The 17,276-nt window shown below is 44.4% G+C and overlaps 1 protein-coding gene across 1 annotated transcript; it reads left to right on the forward strand.

The window, feature by feature from the left end:
- The first annotated feature begins 1,120 nt into the window (after nucleotides 1-1,120).
- LOC118089835 (leukocyte elastase inhibitor) lies at nucleotides 1,121-9,323 on the forward strand. The gene is made up of 7 exons (XM_035124831.3): nucleotides 1,121-1,190; nucleotides 3,129-3,304; nucleotides 4,543-4,680; nucleotides 5,402-5,519; nucleotides 5,992-6,134; nucleotides 7,393-7,560; nucleotides 8,659-9,323. Exons 2-7 carry the CDS (start codon nucleotides 3,137-3,139, stop codon nucleotides 9,064-9,066), a joined length of 1,143 nt encoding a protein of 380 aa, XP_034980722.1. The 5' UTR covers nucleotides 1,121-1,190; nucleotides 3,129-3,136; the 3' UTR covers nucleotides 9,067-9,323.
- The last annotated feature ends 7,953 nt before the right edge of the window (nucleotides 9,324-17,276 follow it).

A 17,276-nucleotide genomic window follows, 5' to 3' on the forward strand; every position in this document is an offset into this window, starting at 1 on the left:
TAATACCTCCGGGTATAAGACGGTATAATAATGATGATGATAAAATTGCAAGCAATTTTTTATTGGTTTTCATGCCGCCGCCGGCCCCCTCCATCTAGTGCAACCCCCTGCAATGCAGGGGGGGAAATCACATTAATCGATAAAGGTATTTCGAATTCCCAAGGCACAGTCGCAGCCTGACAGCCCCTCGTTTTGGGAATCTGGAAGCTGAAAAAAAATGGCAAGCCCAAGAGACCAGGTTATTTCTGGTCAGGGCTGGATTTACAGTAGGTTGGATGAGGGCCCCTAAGCTACTGAAGGTAACGGGGCCCTTTATATGTCCAGCTTTGTCAACAACACATGGTCGCTGTTTTTTGTGTTGATTATATGCTATATGGTAATTTATGGACCTCCCGTGAGCTCCCGTTGCTGGGGTGAGCTCCCGTTCCTTGGTCCCAGCTCCTGCCAACCTAGCAGTTCGAAAGCACGTCAAAATGCAAGTAGATAAATAGGAACCGCTACAGCGGGAAGGTAAACGGCGTTTCCATGTGCTGCTCTGGTTTGCCAGAAGCGGCTTTGTCTGCTGGCCACATGACCTGGAAGCTATACGCCGGCTCCCTTGGCCAATAATGCGAGATGAGCGTGCAACCCCAGAGTCGGCCACGACTGGACCTAATGGTCAGGGGTCCCTTTACCTTTACCTAATTTATGGACCTAATAGGTATCTAAAGCCATTTGCACATAACAAAATATGTGATATTTTAGGGAGCAGGCTAGCAGGCGAGGCTCATTACTTACACCATAGAAGCCTACACAATTTGCTACACATGTTGCTGTATGTATGTAGGTTTTGTTTTGTTTGTTTTTTATCTTATATTTTGGAAATGTACATCCAGTTTTTTCCCTTTTAATTTTTTTGGGGGCCCCCAAGAGAGTGGGGCCCTAAGCTATAGCTTGTTTAGCTTAAACGTAAATCCGGCACTGTTTCTGGTCTCCCGTCCCGTCGCACCCCTGCAGCGCCCTCCGGGTTCCCTCCGTCGAAGGGCGGCGCCTAAGGCGTTGCTCCGCTTTCTGTCTCCCCTCGCGGCGCTAGACCTGCCCTGGGCGCCTCCCTCCGCCCTGCCTTCCAGCCTCTTTCAGTAGAGCAGGGTTCCCTCGACGGCGACTGAAGCTCCACGGAAACTTCGCTCTGGGTCCTTGCCGCCCATCAGGTAAGAAAAAGCACCATTTCTGGCCCCGCCGTTGCAGGAGCGCAAAGAAGGGAGCGGAGAAGCCTTTGTCTCGAGGGGCGCGCGCGGCTCGCTCCGAAGGGCGCACAGCCTGATCTCCACATTTCGCCCCCTCTCGGCTCCCGAGCCGAGGAAAACTCTTGCAGAAGAAATGCAGGGATTCATTGGGCGGAGCTGCTGACATCCGATCCCCGGGGGCTTGGATTTCTCAAGAAAGGGACGGGTCAACCGGTGCAGCCCCGTTGAATGCAAGATCTTGGGCAACTGCGTTATTCTGAGTCAGCTGGCTCAGTACTGCAGCCCATGGGCGTAGCCAAGATTTCTTGGCGGGTGGAGAGACACGTACGGTAGCTAGGATTTATGTTGGGGGGGGGGGTAGGACACCCACCAGCCATCACCCTTTGCCTGGCTCTCTCTAGCAGGTTCGGAATGAAATGTCTCAATAACAATTGTTTTTAATAATAAAAATAATTTATTATTTATACCCTGCCACTCAAATTACTTTCTTTTGATCCCAAGTGCTGGGGGTGGGAGTTGTGTTGGAATCTGTCAAAAATTTTCCACGATTTCTACTTTGAGTTAAGTATTTTTATTTATTTACTTGATGCTCCCCCTGGCTATGCCCATTCTGCAGCCCACACTGCCTGGTAGTCGAGGCTTTCATATGGCCTGAATATACCGAGATTAAACCTGCAGGCAGAGCAGTTCTTCTTCTTCTTCTTCTTCTTCTTCTTCTTATTATTATTATTATTATTATTTTATTTATTTATACCCATCCCATCTGGCTGGGTTTCCCCAGGGTGGCTTATAGCACATATAAAAACATAGTAAAACATCAAACATTAAAAAACAGTTTTAAAAATCCTGCATGCCACAGATATTTTATGGAGAAGAGTTCCTGCTGTTGATATCTTTTCCCCATCATCCCTAGCCTTTAAAGCCCTAAATGACCTCGGTCCAGTATACCTGAAGGACCGTCTCCACCCCCATCGTTCTGCCCGGACACTGAGGTCCAGTGCCGAGGGCCTTCTGGCGGTTCCCTTGCTGCAATAAGCCACGTTACAGGGAACCAGGCAGAGGGCCTTCTCGGTAGTGGCTCCCACTCTGTGGAACGCCCTCCCAAAAGATGTCAAAGAGAAAAACCAGATTTTTAGAAGACATCTGAAGGCAGCCCTGTTTATGGAGGCTTTTCATGTTTAATCAATTATTTTATTTTATTTTTCTGTTAGAAGCCGCCCAGAGTGGCTGGGGACAGGGTATAAATAATATATTATTATTATTATTATTATTATTATTATTATTATTATTATTATTCTGTCAGGGAAAGAGCTGGGAAGCTTGGGTTTCTGTGTTTGGCAGAGGGAGGAGTCCAGAGTTTGCCACTTTAACAGAAATCCAGCAGGTGGAGTTTTTCCTCTCTGCGTGAATGAGACAAACAGAACTTGCTGCTTCTTTGGCTGCCAGGCTGATAATAAAATCCTAGAAGCGTAGGGACCCTGAGGGTCATCCAGTCCAACCCCCCTGCAAGGCAGCTTCCTCTCCTAAATTGCTGCTCACCTGGGATAGCCGTGTGCCTGGAAGGTGCATTTAGAGGCGACTCAAGACAGGTTGCTGAGCTTACCAAAGCTCATTCATGTGGATCTAGCACTTGGTGGTTGCAGGGAGATTTTAGAAAGTTTGTTAACTTGAAGAGAATTTGGGGGAAGAGGCCTTTTTGGACATACCAAGCTGCTGCCCCATGGCACTATCACAAAAATATGTGGACAAAGGCAGAGAGAGACCATAACTTTATTTGTTATTTTGTGACACGCCTGCCTAAGTCAGATTCCTGTTTTCCTGACTGATTGTGTGTATGTGTTGGTCAAAAGTAATACGTGTAACAACATGACATAGTTTTTCTTTTATTTCCATGCTTTTCAGATTCCACCATGGAGAAACTGGCTAATGCAAACACACATTTTGCCCTTGATCTCTTCCAAAAGTTCAGTGAAGCCGACAAAACAGGCAACATCTTTTTTTCACCGCTTAGCATATCTGCTGCACTTGCCATGGTTTCCTTGGGGGCTAAAGGTAACACAGCCAAACAACTCTCAAAGGTTAGCAAAAAAAAAATTTAAAAAATCTTTTCAGGTTTTATCTTGATTTCTGGTTATTTTTCTAAGGCTGTTCAGCTTCAATCATTTAATATCCCACAAAGTAGGAGCAGTTTCGTTGAGATTTAATTATGCATCAGAATGTTGCTGTTTGTAGTCCCTGATTTCATGACAGCGGTGTGTTTCTTTCCATCATGATAGTAACGCAACAGGGAAATAAAGCTAATTATTCTCCTTCCATGTCCTAAAATGGGGAGGACATAGTAAAACCTTGTTATATTCCTTGTTGAGCCTAAATCAAAAGCCAGCCCGCTCTTTTCCGAGATAACAAACAGAATAGCATGTTCTAAGGATTCTCAAGCTTCAAAAACACACACACACATTCAGATACCTTCAAAGAGCCAAGCCCAGTCCTTTTGGCAGGTGATTGAATCATAGAGTTGGAAGAGACCACAAGGGCCATCCAGTCCAACCCCCTGCCAAGCAGGAAACACCATCGAAGCATTCTTGACATATGCCTGTCAAGCCTCTGCTTAAAGACCTCCAAAATAGAATCATAGAAATTGATTGCAGCCCATTGGCATATTTCGGTCCAGGGGGCGCCTCTTGATTAATACCAATTGTCCAAATCATGCCGGAGATAGAGGCTCATCCATGGCAGAGGCACACTCCCAGGTCGCACCCCCTCTGCCTTTCAAGCTGGCAGACGCAGGCTTGAGCAGCACAGTGGGGCGCAGTGAGCTCCCCAGACCCCACTGGGGAACATAGCCAGGATTTTTGCCGCACAAATCCTGGCTTTCCCCTTCCTGAACCTCCTCGCTGCCTGCGTAGGGCAGCGAGGAGCAACCGCCATTGACTTGTGACGAAGGGCGGAAACCTACCGGTATTCTGTTCTGTTCCTGGCACCCAAGGCTATTACAAGAAAGTGCATAGGTTCAGGCCCTGGTGAGGCCTCAGTTTCCCCCTCGCCTCTCTGTAAGCAAAAGCATTAGAGACTTATAAAATGAAATTTAAGTACTCAAGGAAAAGGAGCACCTCGGTGTGGAAAGGCAAGATATAAATCTAAACAATGAAGAAATGTAACCATCCTGGCCAGATTGTGATCATGTTGTGTGCATGTGTATGTTTACCATTGTGATGACAGTGTTGTGTTGTGCAGTGGTCAATGCCAGTTAGGAGAACAGATTTATTCGATTGGTCCTAGTGATAATAAGTTAGGACTTCTCTTTCCCCTTATGCAGACATTTCACTTTGATGTCGTCGAAGACCTTCACTCAAGATTCCAGGCACTGAATACCGACATTAACAAGAGCGGGGCACCCTATACATTGAAGCTTGCTAATAGGCTGTTTGGAGAAAAGACCTACACTTTTTTGCAGGTAAGTTAATTGCTGGGATATAAACGAAACTCTGAAAAATTAGCTGGATAAGAGATTTGCTTTTTATTTCCCTAGATGTGGAACTGGGGGTGGTGGGGTTGTAATACTTCATTTAGGAGAATTGGTATGCTATGAAACTGCTACACCAGAACATTAAAAGCCACATATGTCAAGCTCAAAAACAAAGTGCTGCCTCTTATAGGTTGTGGGTATTTTTTTGCCGGCTTTATTGTGTTTGACATTCCTGGATAAAGCTAAACATTCAAATTAGTTTACAACATCACATTCATTTGTATTGAAACTGCTTTTATAGAACACTTTCGGATTGTCTCTTCTGTTTAGGTAGACCTTTTCCACAGGAGTGTCTTTGCACAGAATGGGAAAAAACCCCAAACTACTACTACTAATAATAATTTATTACTTATACTCCCGCCCATATGGCTGGGTTTCCCCAGCCACTCTGGGCAGCTCCCAACAGAATTAAAAGCACAAGAAACCATCAAACGTTAAAAACTTCCCTAAACTGGGAATTCAGTGTTTTTACTAATTCGTGCATTATGAGAAATCTGGCATTCTTTCAATAGATAGGAAACCATGCCAACAAAAGTAACTGTTGCCCCCAGCCAGGAATGGGAAGACCAATTGCATTTATAGTTCACAGGTGGGTGATAACTCCCCCACCCCTTTGTACATTGATATCTGTCTTCTGTGATTTCTCCAGGATTTCTTGGCTAGCACCCAGAAAATGTACGGAGCTGAGTTAGCCACAGTGGATTTTCTAAATGCTTCAGATGATGCACGAAAGCAAATTAACCAGTGGGTTGAGAATCATACAGAAGGTGAATGGCGCTTGGAAAACTTTCAACTTAGAGAATCATAGAATCGTAAAGTTGGGAGGGACCACGAGGGTCATCTAGTCCAGCCCCCTATGATAAAAGAATATTTTGCACAATGTGGGACTTGAACCCACGACCCTTAGCTAAGTGTCTCATGCTTTACTGACTGAACTACCTTAATTTCTTTTTTAAAAATTAGGAAGGACTAGCAGGGTTTGTTTTCCTTCCTTCCTTCCTTCCTTCCTTCCTTCCTTCCTTCCTTCCTTCCTTCCTTCGCTTCAGCCCTACCTTGTCTCCAGTCAGATCCTGATTTAATAAGCCAGGATATGGATGAGTTTCAGGCATATCCGCACGCTTGCTTCACAAAAGCAGCAAAACAAGCCACTGAGCCACCGTTATCCACAGCCTCCTGTCATGTCTGAACCAATGTCTTGATTCTTACAGAGCTAATTTGTTCTGTAACTTCAATTTCCAGGTAAAATCCATGACTTGTTATCCGAAGGCTCTTTGAATGAACTGACCAAACTTGTTTTGGTAAATGCCATCTACTTCAAAGGCAGCTGGGCAGAGAAATTTCAAGAGGAGGACACTGAGGAACTCCCTTTTAGACTCAGTAAGGTAACAAAAGGCCTATATTCCATACATTCCGCTGTCCTGTTATCACCGTCTTATAAAGAGTTGTACCCGAAGTAGCGCTGAGTAACACTTCCCATCAGTGCTAAAATTTCTGTTTTGTGCAACAGGACTTCCCCACTTGTCCTCCCCTCCCATGTGCTCTCTAAATTTGTTCCAGGGGTTCTGGAGCACATCTGGGGAGGGTGTGGGGTGTGCGTGAAGAGGAGGGAAGTCCTTACACTGAGAGAATGCATTCGTCGGATGCTACCCAAAATTTAGGTGTAAGGGTGATAGTCAACTTGCTAATACTTTTTTTAAGCAGCTCTAAAACACATAAAGGTTATTTGTGCATGTATAAGGGGAGGTGGTTGTAGGGTTAGATGTGGGGATTATTTGCAGAAATAATATATTCATGTTATGTACAATGTTGAAGGTGTATGGCAATTAACATGTAATGCGAATTAATTGAAAATAATATTTAAAAAATTAAGGGCGTGGAAGGTTATTTGTGCATGACTGGGAGTAAAAGAAAATGTGGGTGGAACACCTCTGGATTCAACCCAGTGTGTTCTATGGATGTAAGCTATTAAATCTGAACCAATATTTTCATTTTGAAATATTTTATTGAGCTTTTATTGGACTTCAGTTTCCATTGACCAGCTTCAGTGCTTGAAGGAGAACAGCTGAAAAGAATAAACAAATTTTGCTTTAGTAATCCGCTTGCTTGATTATCTTTGTCTTTAGATGACGAAAAGCAATACTGAGTGTGCCATGAACTGATTAGAATGTGAATGGTTGCATTCCTTTCCACACTTATCCCTAGGAGTAAGTCCCAATGAACTCAAATCTAACTTTCTTCTGAGTAGGACCCCTCTGTAACAGCACAACTGTTAACAGAGTTTTGGAAAGAACCTTTTTCTTTGCACAAACTCTTAGGTGTCTAAACATACCCTTTCACAGTGGTACCTCTGGTTGCGGACACGATCCATTCCGGGGTGCCGTTCACACCCCGAAAAGTCTGTAACCAGAGCAGCGCTTCTACGCATGTGCGAAGCGGGGTAGAGTGTTTCTGTGCATGTGCAAACCGCGCAGAACGCTTCTGCGTGCGCGGCGAAATCTGGAAGTAAACACTTCCGGGTTTGCTGCGGTGTTCTTAACCCGGAAAAAACCACAACATGAAGCGTTCACAAGAAGAGGTATGACTGTAGTGGCAATATGTTTTTGCATGCTCATAGTTGTGCATTTTTTAAAAACTACCCAGAAGGAAAAGAAGACGGTGAAGATGATGTTTCTGAAAAAGGAGCTTCCTTTGGGATATATCCCTGAGTGTAAATGCCGTGTACTGGAACTTCCGTACAAGGGGGACAAACTTAGCATGTTAATCCTGCTGCCTGATGACATTGAGGATAACTCCACTGGCCTGGAACAGGTGATTCTGGTTTCTCCCTTTCTTTCTCTATTATGATTTTTTCAAATGGCCCATTGCCAATAGTTATTTTTAAAAAAACAACAAGCTGTAGTTGCAGTGCAGCAGTTCATGGTATATGCATGTGAAATTGACATCAGCATTTATTTATTTTACTCTATTATTAATATTATTGATTATTACAGCTGAGTCTTCATAGAATTGTAGAGTTGGAAGTGACCCTTGGACATCTAGTCCAACCCCCTGAAATGCAGGAACATGCAGCTGTCCCATACAGGGATCAAACCTGCAACCTTGACGTTATCAGCACCACGCTTTAACCAGCTGAGCTATCCAGTTGATTGTCGAAGAAATATTCTTGGATAATATATGAAGCATGCCTCTCTTTCGCAGGACCGTTTTACTTTTCTGGATCAAAGACTGTGTTTCTGAGAGGACGGAGAGATATCGGAGGCTCTCCTTGCAGAAAACCAAAGCAGAGCCCCTGGCTTCTTCAGCACAGGCTATGAATTATCTGCAGATCGATTCATTTGCAGTTTTGAAATCAAATAGGGACAAGTTTGACTTGCCTTCAAAATATGTTGCTTTGACACATTTTTCATACCATTCTACAGTTTCTAAAGACCACTGAGTATACAGGAGTGGCTAAATGCTTTTGGGAGTATTTCCGTGTGGAATTTTAGATTTTCAGTCTCTCTGTGTGTCTTATACTTGCTAATGTCATTTTTTTTCTTACACGAATCCCCATTAAAGCAGGAGCTGTTCTAGAGACCGGGTTTCCTTTTATGGGACCAATGCTGTGTTGAGTATCGTATTTTCTCTTCCAACAGATAGTGAGTCTCCGAGGCCTTGGGTAGCAAACTGTCTTTTCCCAGCCCTGGTACCGGGTACCATTCTGTGGTGGAAATAAATGAAGTTAAAGTTGGGGTCCCCTTCTTGAATATTTAGTTCTCCACAGACGCTCCCTAGCTTTCCATTCTGGCTTTCTATAAAAGCGTTGTTGTTTGTTGTTGTTTGTTGTTTGTTGTTGTTTTACATGAAGTAGATATATTTGAGCTGCAATGGCATATTAAATTCATCCTCTCTCTCTTTAAATTCTAGCTGGAGAAGCAGCTCACCTTAGGAAAGCTCCAAGAGTGGACACACCCAGGAAAAATGTACAGCAACTCTGAAGTTAGGGTGCATCTGCCAAAATTTAAGCTGGAGGAGACCTATGATCTTAAAACTCCCTTGGCAGAATTGGGAGTGCTGGATGTCTTTGACAGCGGCAAAGCAGATTTGTCTGGAATGTCAGGAGCCCAGGACCTCCATGTGTCCAAAATTGTTCACAAGTCATTTGTAGAAGTGAATGAAGAGGGGACAGAAGCAGCAGCAGCAACCGCTGCTATGATAATGTTATGTAGTTTGCCATTGGAAGAGGATTTCAACGCTGACCATCCCTTCCTATTTTTTATCCGCCACAACCCAACAAAAAGTATTCTTTTCTTTGGCAGATTTGCTTCTCCATAAAAAGTAAAAGAAATGGATTAACCACGTGCCCTCAGATCTGCTCCTCAAAAAACACTCTTTGTTTCTTTGCTTTTTTGAGAGGGAGAGAAAGAAGAAACATTACTGGGCACAAAGTTTTTCCAGAAACCTATTTATAAGAGAAGTGGCTTTTCGTGCATTCCTTTGCTGCCTGTCATTAGCTAGCTTTTGGTTTATTGCATTGTGACACACTACTTAAAACGATGCCATTATAGTAAAACTATGCAATATATATCTGATTTAATAGGAGTGTTTGTTTTTTAAAGAATAGATGTTGTTCCAAAGCTGGATGTGAATTAATTTGGGTAATCTGTTAAATCTTTGTGTATCATGGTGCCCCTTGTCTTCTGCAGCCTATCTTGCTCTTTGAATTTGAATTTGAGTTTGAATTCTCAAACCTGAGAAGTTGTTGTCGGCTACTCTCATTTCACAGCAAAATAAAAAAATTCCTTTAGGTATATTTATATTTAGGTATGAGCTTTCGTGTGCATGCACACTTCTGGAAAGAACCTTTTTCTTTGCACAAACTCTTTTCTCAAAGCAGCTGTTTTATTACAGAGAAATTTCAGGAACAGACTGGAAAGGGAAGTTGCTGAATTGGAAATCATTACCAAGCTTAAAACCATGGAAGCACCTGGGATGAATAGAGACATCGGATTCTTATCTCATTATGCATGATCAAGCTTTCTTTAGCACCTCAGCCCAGGACTAATTGCAGCCATCAGCAGACATTAACATCCATCTACAGGTTTACCACTCCCATCAGCCCATCTCCCATTCCCACCCACCCCCACCACCCTCTGTATATATATAGGGTCTGACACTTCTGTTTCTAGTGTATCTGAAGAAGTGTGCATGCACACGAAAGCTCATACCAAAATATAAACTTAGTTGGTCTTTAAGGTGCTACTGAAGGAATTTTTTTATTTTGCTTCGTCTCATTTCACAAAGACACTTCTTTTACAGGTGTACTAATCTATTTGACATCCACAACATCATGGGATCCAGCAACACTGCTCTAAAAGCATGCACTCGATTGGTCTATGGGGGTGGATCAGATCAATCTGCTTTGCAATTTGCATCCCACCTACCTTCCAAATTCTGTATTTCAGCTTCCTACATAGCAACCCGGTACAATGCTTTGGATTGTACAACATTTATGCAAATCATTGGTGCTAAGATTCCCAATTGTTGATTCCCTCTCTCTATCCTCCAACTATCTGCCAGATTATTTTCTGATAGATAATAGTTGCTGAAAGAGCTGTCAAGAGCAAAAAATATAAAGTACCGGTATTCTTGTACTCAGATCCATTCATGCTATGGGATCCATTTTTGCATCCCACCCCCCGTCAGGGAGGAATTCCCAAGAAGCCCATTCCCATATCCATCACAGGCATGTGCATCTTGTCTCTGATGTTGGTGAATAATGCTAGGAACAGACAGCATTAGCTGTATGCTATTTCCAGGTGGCGCTGTGGGTTAAACCACAGAGTCTAGGGCTTGCTGGTCAGAAGGTCGGCGGTTCGAATCCCTGCAACAGGGTGAGCTCCCGTTGTTCGGTCCCAGCTCCTGCCCACCTAGCAGCTCGAAAGCACATCAAAGTGCAAGTAGATAAATAGGGACCGCTCCAGCGGGAAGGTAAACGGTGTTTCCGTGCGCTGCTCTGCTTCACCAGAAGCAGCTTTGTCATGCTGGCCACATGACCCGGAAGCTGTCTGCGGACAAACGCCGGCTCCCTCGACCTATAGAGCGAGATGAGCGCCGCAACCCCAGAGTCGGACACGACTGGACCTGATGGTCAGGGGCCCTTTATCTTTACCTTTATTTCCAGAATCAGAAACAGCAAGCCTCTGAATAGCATTGACTGGGAAAACAACATCAAACCTAGGGTTACGTGAAAATATACTCAATAACCACATGAGACGTAACCGACTGTACTCTTGCAAAATAAAGTATACTATTCACTGTGTCATATAATATATTTCAACAGAAATGAGTCATAAAATTCAATGGAAAAAGCAAAAGATCCAGTGGATCAGTTCACACTCTAATCAGTTCATGGGTCAGGTCTAGACATTTGTACGTGTCTGTTCCACCTGCCTCAGTTCATAAAGTCCCAGCAATCCACATAACAAGTAGTTTCTCTTCCACAAAATCCTATTCCAAAGACAAGAATTTCCGGAATATTAACCTTGTTTCACCGTGCTGGGCTTCATCAACAGAACAGGTTCAAAAGTGATGTAACAAGATAGTAAATCTGTCTCATAGTGGTAGCTGCGATGATCACAGGACTTTACTAATAGCTTGGGGTTTCTTTACGTCAAGGAAAGGAAGGGTAGAGACCTCCTCATAAGGTCTGCTTAACACACCTTGACGCTTTGTCAGCTGGGGCCGAGATGCTTCATCAGCTGGGACTCCTTGAAGCTCATGGAATCGGCGTATACTGTATGTTGTTAAAGTATCCTCCCGCTAGCAGCGGGTGGCGCTGTGGTCTAAACAACAGAGCCTCTTGGGCTTGCTGATCAGAAGGTTGATGGTTTGAATCTGTGATGGTGGAGAGCTCCCATTGCTCTGTCCCAGCTCCTGCCAACCTAGCAGTTTGAAAGCTAAATAAGTAGGTACGGCTGCGGCAGGAAGGTAAACGGTGTTTCAGTGCGCTCTGGCACTCGTCACGGTGTTCCATTGTGCCAGAAGCAGTTTAGTCATGCTGGCCACATGACCCGGAAAGCTGTCGGTGGACAAACACCATCTCCCTCGGCCTGAAAACGAGATGAACGCAGCAACCCCATAGTCGCATTTGACTGAACTGTCCAGGCATTCTTTACCCTTACCTTTTACCTCTCCCCCCTAGAGAACCTCATACTTTCCCCATTCATAATATGTTAGACTAAGGGTGTGTGGATTGAGAGTATGTTATGATTCTGTATGTTCCAACTCATTGTTCCAAAATAAGGAGCACGGGACCAGCGATGGAACTAGCCGCTCATGCTCCCAGAGGGGCAGGGCGATCTTCCCGGTGGGGGGCCAATTGCGGTACAGCAGCGTGATCTGCCCAGGGGGGATTTTGTCACTCCCGTCTGTGATGACACCCGGGGTGGGCCCCCACCGCACCCACTTTCCTACGCCCCTGCACGGGACCCTTAATTCCAGCTTTCAGTTTTAAGTAGGCTTAATGGGTGAGGGCAGTTCAGTCCACAAAAACTGCCTTGGCTATCCTTGAGGACACATGCTGAAGACAAAGGGTGGAATTAGCAGTCAAAAAAAGGTATTGTTTAAACAATAACTTACCTATAAATGTGTTTGCTCAGACTCCAGTAAACATCTGCCGACAGGGAGCACACAGCTATCCTGTGCCAGCTTTTAAACCCCTGCTGAAAACTTTTCTTCTAACAGGTGTATGTAGTCTATTAAGAAAACATCCTTCCTGAACAACTCAGATTTGCAGAGCAGAGAACTTAGAAGTCACATTACAAGCAGCTAGATGCATGATTAATAGATGCCTTGCAGGCACAATGATAACTAACCAATTCAAATTTGGTTGTGGGAAATAGCTACATTAAGAAGACTGACAGATGATGTCCAGAGGACAAAGTAGGAAAGACAAATTTACTTCTGGCTGGTTTGATTTCATAATGAACGCTAGTGTCTTGAAACATGAATAAGTACTTCCTATGTAAAAGGTAAAGGTAAAGGGACCCCTGACCATTAGGTCCAGTCGTGACCGACTCTGGGGTTGCGCGCTCATCTCGCATTATTGGCCGAGGGAGCCGGCGTATAGCTTCCAGGTCATGTGGCCAGCATGACAAAGCTGCTTCTGGCAAACCAGAGCAGCACATGGAAACGCCGTTTACCTTCCCGCTGTAGCGGTTCCTATTTATCTACTTGCATTTTGACGTGCTTTCGAACTGCTAGGTTGGCAGGAGCTGGGACCGAGCAACGGGAGCTCACCCCGTCACAGGGATTCGAACCGCCGACCTTCTGATCAGCAAGCCCTAGGCTCAGTGGTTTTAACCACAGCGCCACCTGGGTCCCTTACTTCCTATGTACTGTCTGGTTAATTAGCTGCAATTATCGATGTAACAATATCTCCACTTCTCTCATGTATTGTATCCTTATGCGTAGGACAGTAAGAAAAGCAGTTGTCATCTTAACAACAGTTGCAATGATAGGAATAACCGCTATCACTTACCTGTTCTGGGAAAGCTCAGATATTGGTGAGGCTACCATATCACACCCCTTCATGGATCACTGCCTTGTCGTGGCGAGGGGGCTTGAATAACTCCAAGAAGCTATGATGAACTATGTCATGCAGGGCCACCCAAGATGGACAGGTTGAGAGTTTAGACTAAATGTGATCCACCTGGAGAAGGAACTGGCAAACCACTCCAGTATTTTGCCAAGAAAACTCCATGGACATTTTTTTAAAAAGGAGAAGCTTTGAGAAGAAAGTGAGAGTTTCCAAGGCATGCTCTGGTTCATGGTGTCTCGGAAAGTCGAACATGACTAAAGTGACTAAACAACAACCATATCACAGCTGCATGGATGCTTTGGGTTTCTAAAATCTTTTACATTTTGTATTTGATCAAAAGCTTTGTATCCAAAGGTCAATCCTTTGGATAATGTGTTATGCACATGCTCCCTGTTGGGTTATATATGCAAGATAATTGACCGTTTATTTTGTTTATAGTGGGGGTTTTTTTAAAAAAGGGAAAGAATACATCCTTCCACAAGGGTTAACTGATGTCCGATGTTAAGCTTTGAATGGTTATTACTGTGTAGTTTTGTGTTTTTATTTCTGCAAACCACATTGATATAATTTTAATTACACAGCAGTATACGCACACATACAAAAGGCGGCCCTGAAAGAGCAATAAAACACACCCAGGCAATTTCTGAAGCTGTTTCCTCCTTCCTTTTCTAGTATCTCATTACCTCTACCCCAGCATGTTTACCCAAATTCCCGCTGCCCCACCTGCCAGGGTGAAGCCACCCCATTCCCTCAGTGGCCTTTGCCTGCCCTCCAGCCATAGAAGGGTGGGGAGCTGAGATGCAGCTCAGCCTTCCCAGGTCTCTGGAGAGAGCAATGCTTGCTCCCCAGCCCAACCCCAAACACTTAACAGTTTGCCGACCCACACCTACTTTCTCCCACAGGGCTGCTTAAACAGTGACCGGCTACGAGGACTTTTATTCCTGTCGCCCAGCCAGGTAAGTGCCAGAAACAGAGACGCTGTGCAATTCTTCTGCACCACACAAGTCCAGTGCCAGATCAAACCCTGCCTCAGGGCAGTTGAAATCTCAGGGAGTCCCTCACAAATTATCTCCAAATACTTGATTGCAATTTTCTCTCAATATCAAATCAATAATGCTTTGATCTTTTGCCCCGGCCCCCGAAAAGGCGTGGGGCCCATGTGTCTGCCTGTTTGGTAATCCAGGACTGCACCAGTCGACGCTGCCCAAAACTGCAGTGAGGCACTCGCCTTGTCAGAATGGTTGCAGCTGAGAGAGAGAGAGTGCTTGACTGTTCCAGCCTGAGGAAATATTTTGTATTCTTCTTTGGCAATCACTTGTAGCCGAGTAACATTTTCTTCCATAAACATGGTTTTAACCGTGGGTCCGTGAGTGACTGTGGAGGCCAATTCTGGAGCCACACGTCCTTCAGTGGGGAGATAGATTTCTGGGCAGGAGTTGATGATGGTGAGGGTTTGCAAAGAGAGTCTTTAAACCTCTATAGACCACCAGCATTATGCTTTCCATTTTTAAGTTCGGAATAGAGCAGTTGCTTTGGAAGACGATAATCAGGCATCTGCACAACGTGACCAGCCCAACCAAGCTGGTGTTGAAAAATCATTGCTTCAGCGACATGTTGGTGTGAGTGGTGACTGGGTTAATGAAAGCAGTCTGGTTGGTGGTTTGAGCTCAACCAGGCAGTGGTATAGCATGAGGGAGGGGGGGCATGGCCCTGGGTGCAAATTCCTGAGGGGGCTCAACCAAGTGCCCCCGTGACAGGCTTCTTTGTGTAGGCCAGAGCCGTGGGGAGGCAAGCCACACCCAAGCCGGCCTCCCTCCACCCCCCCCCCCCCCGGTGGCTTGTGAAGGAACACCTGCGCTTTCAGAGCTGAGGCAGGAAATATTGCTGGGCCTGTCAAAGCTCAGTATGGAACATGTAGCACTGGCATCTTTATCCTAAGGCAGGGGTAGGGAACCTGGGGGCCGGATGCGGCCCAATCGCCTTCTCAATCCGGCCCATGGATGGTCCGGGAATGAGCGTGTTTTTACATGAGTAGAACATGTCATTTTATTTAAAATGCAACTCTGGGTTATTTGTGGGGCCTGCCTGGTGTTTTTACGTGAGTAGAATGTGTGCATCTCTGGGGTTTTTTTTTGTGGGAAATAGGAATTCTTTCATATATATATATATATATATATGAAAGAATTCCTATATTTCAAAATATAGTCCTGCCCCCCACATGGTCTGAGGGACAGTGGACCAGCCCATGTCTGAAAAAGGTTGCTGAACCCTGTCCTAAGTGGTCACAGTAGAATATTGGGAATTTATTAACTTTTAAAGACCAAGTTGCTTCCCTGCGGTGTTACTGCACACAGCTTCGGTATGTGAATGTCTCAACTGCACGTGCAAAGCTCTTAATCACATTTGTCTTTCCCATCCAACCTGTGCCCTTCTTCATGGCTGCGTTCCATTGGCGAGGGAAAGGCTTTGCCCATCAAGTAGTGATGCTTAGACACAGACATCGCAGTTGCACAGGATCGCCCCATAGCCAAGCATCTCTGTGTGAAAGATTATTATATGTGAACCTCTGGACTGCCAGTATTTTTCGGGAGGGATTCAAGAAAATTAGGTCTCCACAGCTAAATTAGTTTAAAGCACTGTCTACCCTAGTGCAACAGAGCCACTTTTAAAAAGAATTTGGGTGCATAGGAATGCAATGGGGAAATGGTATTGAAAAGTGTAGCATGAACAAAGGTTTAAGAAGGTTCGATTAGAAATCATTTAAAACCCTTTACATTTACAATACCCCACATAGCAGGAGAAGGTTTTGTTTGGATTCAGATGCGTATTAGAAGATACAGTGGTGCCTCACTAGACGAATTTAATTCGTTCCACGGGTCTTTTCTTATAACGAAAAATTCATCTAGCGAATCCCATAGGAACGCATTGAATTTTTCTGAATTTTTTTTTTTTGCCCATAGGAATGCATTAATTGAATTTCAATGCATTCCTATGGGAAACCGCGATTCACTAGACGAATTTTTCATAAAATGAATTCATCTAGCGAGGCAACCTCCGCTCGAAAAATCCTTTCGTTAAGCGGAAATTTGGTTAAGCAGGGCATTCATTAAGCGAGGCACCACTGTATCCAAAAATATTGCTGTCTTATAGTCCTGGCTGTCATGAGAGTGTTTCGTTTTGTTTGTATTGTTGTGTGGTAAAGGTGCTACAATAAAGTTGCTCATCCTTCTTTCTGTGGCTTAAACTACAGAAATGTATTGGCCACACATGTCATTTATTTATCTAGAGTCTTTGTAACGCTCCGTTCATTGAATGTTTACAGTCCCAATGCAGAGAGCAAAGCAATAAAAATAAACAGAAAAAAATATGCAGAAATTACCAAAATCTTATGAATAGGTCCAATAAATAATGAGGAAAACAACAGTAGCTAAAATTAATATAACCCACTGCAGCCAAACAATTACACCCTGGGCTTTCCACAATTCCTACGCCAGTGTGGTGTAGTGGTTAAGAGCGGTAGACTCATAATCTGGTGAAATGGGTTCACATCTCTGCTCCTCCAGATGCGGCTGCTGGGTGACCTTGGGCTAGTCACACTTCTCGGAAGTCTCTCAGCCCCACTCACCTCACAGAGTGTTTGTTGTGGGGGAGGAAGGGAAAGGAGAATGTTAGCCGCTTTGAGACTCCTTCGGGTAGTGATAAAGCGGGATATCAAATCCAAACTCCTCTCCTCCTCCTCCTCCTCCTCTCACTACCAAGGAAATGTAACAAGTGAATTGAAAGAGAACCTACCCAGTTGACGCTGACACAAAACCCCACATGTATACTATAAAAAAAGAATATGTTTCACCACCACCCCTCCTCTACCCCCACATCTTCCCCGACCTTATACTGTGCTCAACACTAATGTCTCGTAACAAATGTAACTATCTGTAGAAAAGAC

The sequence above is a fragment of the Zootoca vivipara genome, chromosome 8 (genome assembly GCF_965207765.1).
Source record: "Zootoca vivipara chromosome 8, rZooViv2.hap1.1, whole genome shotgun sequence".
NCBI classification, from domain to species: Eukaryota; Metazoa; Chordata; class Lepidosauria; order Squamata; family Lacertidae; genus Zootoca; species Zootoca vivipara.